General features: G+C 37.3%; 1 protein-coding gene across 3 annotated transcripts in view; it reads left to right on the top strand.

Annotated features, from left to right (window-relative positions):
* The first annotated feature begins 2,216 nt into the window (after positions 1-2,216).
* Positions 2,217-3,903, top strand: part of LOC109975291 (estradiol 17-beta-dehydrogenase 8-like) — a 7,214-nt gene continuing 5,527 nt past the window's right edge. For all 3 annotated transcript variants that reach the window (XM_065948135.1, XM_065948133.1, XM_065948134.1), the window contains exons 1-3: positions 2,217-2,370; positions 3,304-3,506; positions 3,694-3,795. In XM_065948135.1, coding sequence (XP_065804207.1) covers positions 2,325-2,370; positions 3,304-3,506; positions 3,694-3,795 — 351 coding nt within the window. In that variant the 5' untranslated portion in view covers positions 2,217-2,324. The remainder of the gene's footprint in view (positions 2,371-3,303; positions 3,507-3,693; positions 3,796-3,903) is intronic.

Genomic DNA, 3,903 nt, shown 5'->3' with positions numbered 1-3,903 from the left:
ACAGTGTGTTACTTCCGGTCCCTGCCGTCAAAATAAAACATTTTTAAGATGCGCTTATGATCGTTATGTTAACAAAAAAACAATCCGAGTTATTTAAGTTCACATTCGTTGGAACATAACCAGTCAATCTTCACTTTTCTGCTCGTACTAAAAACATTGATTGTATTTTTTTATCCAAACAAATCAAATCTGTGTCGGACAAGATGTCATCAACAATTAGCTCTCTAGCTAGCAAAACTACAAGTAGGCCTACTGGAACTTTGTAGATAAATTGTGATTCGATGTAAACACAAGGATGTCGTAGGACTTTAGAAACAACTGAAGGTATCCCATAATTAATGTGAAATCATCAAAGCTTCCTTAGTTAACTTGAGAAGTCACTAACATGGGTAGCCGACGATTGAACGGTAAATAAATGAGAAGCACATTATTTATGACCTCTAGTGGTCACAGTGAGTAACTACAGCATCAATACTGTCAAGTCAAAATAAATTACATTGTACTACTTCCGGTCATCGCTGTTAAAATAAAATCATAGGGAAAGTAGAGAGAAGGAGATCATGTGAGATAATCAGTCAGTTAATCTCTTTTTCATTATAACCCCCTCCTAAGACATATTTTAAACAGCGAGCCCTTCCTCACGTCATTTTATTTTACATTAAAAATTCCTTCAAAATGTATATTTTTTTGCTTCTTTTAAAGATCTTTTAAATGAATGTTATGTAAAATGTTTATTTATAATTGTTTGCCTTTACTTATGATTTTATGTCTAGACTGTTTTACGTTTGTTTGATTATTGCTGTCCTTGTAAAACACTTTGTAGCTTTATTTTAAAAATTGTCCTATATATAGATGTTATTATTATTATTATTACATTATTATTATTATTTTTGACTCTTGTGTGATCACATGTAAAATAAATACATATATTTTTAGTGTGTGATCGTATGTTCACAGAGGCCTGATTATCTGATACATTTTTTATTGTAATAAATAAATGAGCTTATACTATCCCTGATCCAGAAATACAATGTATACTTTCCCCAAATTATTATTATTAAATATTTGACCCTCTCTCAGTCAACTCAATTCTTTCATACATGACGTGTTGATGATCACAGACAGTAAAAACAGAGAACTTTTACAGTTAATTCAAAGCTCTTGTTAAAGATTGTTTAAGGATAATTGTCCTCAATAGTTAAATAAATCCAAATACTCACAGCTTAAGTACAAACACTGTTTGCTTTGTTAATGATAATGCCATATGTGCTTTATTTATATTATAATTACGCTATGTATGACACAATGATTTACTGCGTCATCAATCTGTCAAGGTAGATGTTTATACAAAGAACAACTTCCGACTATCACTATCAAAATAAAAGTTTTGCACTTTGACCACAGGGGGGCAGTGTGTACTCACGGTTATACTTTTATCAACTCTGTTAAGAATAACCTCCTCAAGCTAGAAACAAGAACAAGACTATCGAGGAAGAGGAATACATCATTTCATACTTTTACCTCAAATTAATGGAGGTTGAGGCATTTTATCTCCCTCTTGATCAACAAAGTTTCTGCCGCTAATTCTAAACATCTATGCAAAGCTCACAGGAAAGTTTGTGTCCTCCTGAACAATTCACCAAAACTAGGAAGCCGTTGTTCATGCTGATTAATTAACTTTACCGAATTATAACAAAAGACTTTAATCTTTTTCTTCTATCAAACAGTGAAAGTTTGTAAAGGAACATTATCACATCGCCTTACAGCTCCCTCTTGTTAACGCTAGCTGCACTTTATGAAGGTAATGTTTGACGGAGTGAACAACACAACGCTTTAATCTATGGCCAATTAAGTTATAAAATATCTGTTGTCCAAGATAAAAATGTATTTAATGTTCATTTGAATCAACATCATGTATTCTGTCCGTGTAGCTGTTTTTAAATGTGTTTCTTGTTCTACATTGGCGTATTCAGTATCGTGCGCCATCTAGTGGCCTCAATGAAGAACTACACCCGCAGAGTCAAGTTAGATACACGTAGCGAAGAGATACTTCCGTTAAACCCTTTCAAAATAAACCTTGTATTAAAACGGAGGGATATTCCATCCTGTTCATACTGTGACTGTAATCTATGGTCAGTTTGATGAATAAAATGACAAAGCATTGTAATAGATGATTCCCTCCTCGCCTCCTTAGCTTTTAGTTAAACTCTGCTGGGCTCGTCATCAACCGGAACCGGAACACGTAACATTTTTCATCACTGGGCGCCATCTAGTGGACAACCCGAAAGCTACAACAACATAAGGGGGGGAAACATGATGGGAGTATGACGGCTGCCACACGGCTGATATCAAGGTTGACGCTGGTCACTGGTAAATATATGTTGTAAGATACATGGTGTTGTGTGAAGTGAGACGTTTAAGGACATGCCCTTTTCCCTTTTCAAGATGTTGCGTTCAAAGCCGTGTGTTTTTCTGCAATCTTCTTCAATTCACCAAATCAAAGCAGCTACCTACTGCAAGTAGCTTCTGATATCAAAAAGTTTGATCTCCAAAGTAAGCTGACAATGAATTCATTATTTTAGTGTAACCGTGATTCTATCAGTGATTTCTAAATCAGTACCTCGAGCAGATCGGACTGAATTAAGTTTGATGACTTGAAATGAGAGTGAAGGTGAAAGTGTAGCTGTCATTCTGGCTGTGTGTATGCTATCAATAAGACCTGCAACCATTTCAGAATGAAATGATCTGCCGTTGAATTGTGAAAATACTGAAAAAGGAAACATGTTTAAATGCCTCAGAGTTTAAATCTTTAAATGTCTGGTTTTGTCCGACTTAAGGTTCAAAACTGTAAAAAATGCAATACAGTGTGGATACAGTGAGTGACTGAAAGGATACATGTATTATGAGAATTGTGGCTTATTAATTGTCTTCTTTGACTGATGGAATAAACATTAAAGCTGTATTATGAATGATGAAGCATCACTTGTCCTCTTACATTTTCACATAGAAAAGTGGACTCAAGGTTTTTGAAGACAGAAGAAAGAAAGAAATGTGATTGGGCGCAGATGATTTGTGAATAACAATTGGTCATGTAGCCCTGAACTGTTGGGCTAATCAAACTGAAAATCAATCACATCAAGTCAGCTTCCTGTCCTGTGTGTTTTCTTGTCGTCCTTGATTGATATTTGTTTTTTCAGATACTTCCAGAGTGGATCTTCTGTCACACTCAGTCTTTCCTCTGCAGCGTTGTGTTTAAAACATTCTGTCACTCTGGTAACTTCATGCTACTCTTTTCCCTCCCAGGAGGAGGCAGTGGGATCGGACGGGCGGTATGTCAGCGTTTGGCCTCTGAGGGCGCCTCCGTGGTGGTGGCAGACATCAGCGAGGAGTCTGCCAACGAGACCATGGTGGGTCTGCAGAATGAGCTCAGAGGACAGGGTCACATGGCGGCTGTGGTGGATGTGTCATCAAAAGAGAGCGTGAAGAAGCTGGTCACCAGAATACAGGTGTGATACAGACAGGAAGACAAGCCAACACAACATGTGTTTACATTTCCATCATAATCAGCAACCTTTCTGTAGAAAAAGGTACTTTTCTCTCTGTGTGTTTTCATGCTGGAGGGGCTATTCCACGTGTTGTTTTTCTCTCCTTGTAAGTTATTGTTCTGTTCCTCTACACACTCATTACTTCCAGCCTCCCTCAGTGTGTGTGAACGCAGCAGGCATCACGCAGGACCACTTCCTGCTCAACATGGAGGAGGATCACTTTGACAGAGTCATCCAGGTCAACCTGAAGGTATGAAGCAAGTTCAGCGTGTAATCGAGTCTATCAGGTTAACGTCAGAGGATGACATCACAATCTAATAACTAGGGATGTGCCCGTTAGTCCACTTAAAGGTTGGAA

Source organism: Labrus bergylta, chromosome 19 (genome assembly GCF_963930695.1).
Source record: "Labrus bergylta chromosome 19, fLabBer1.1, whole genome shotgun sequence".
NCBI lineage: Eukaryota > Metazoa > Chordata > Actinopteri > Labriformes > Labridae > Labrus > Labrus bergylta.
Note: the sequence above shows the minus strand (reverse complement) of the source record. Positions and strands in the feature narration are given on the sequence as shown.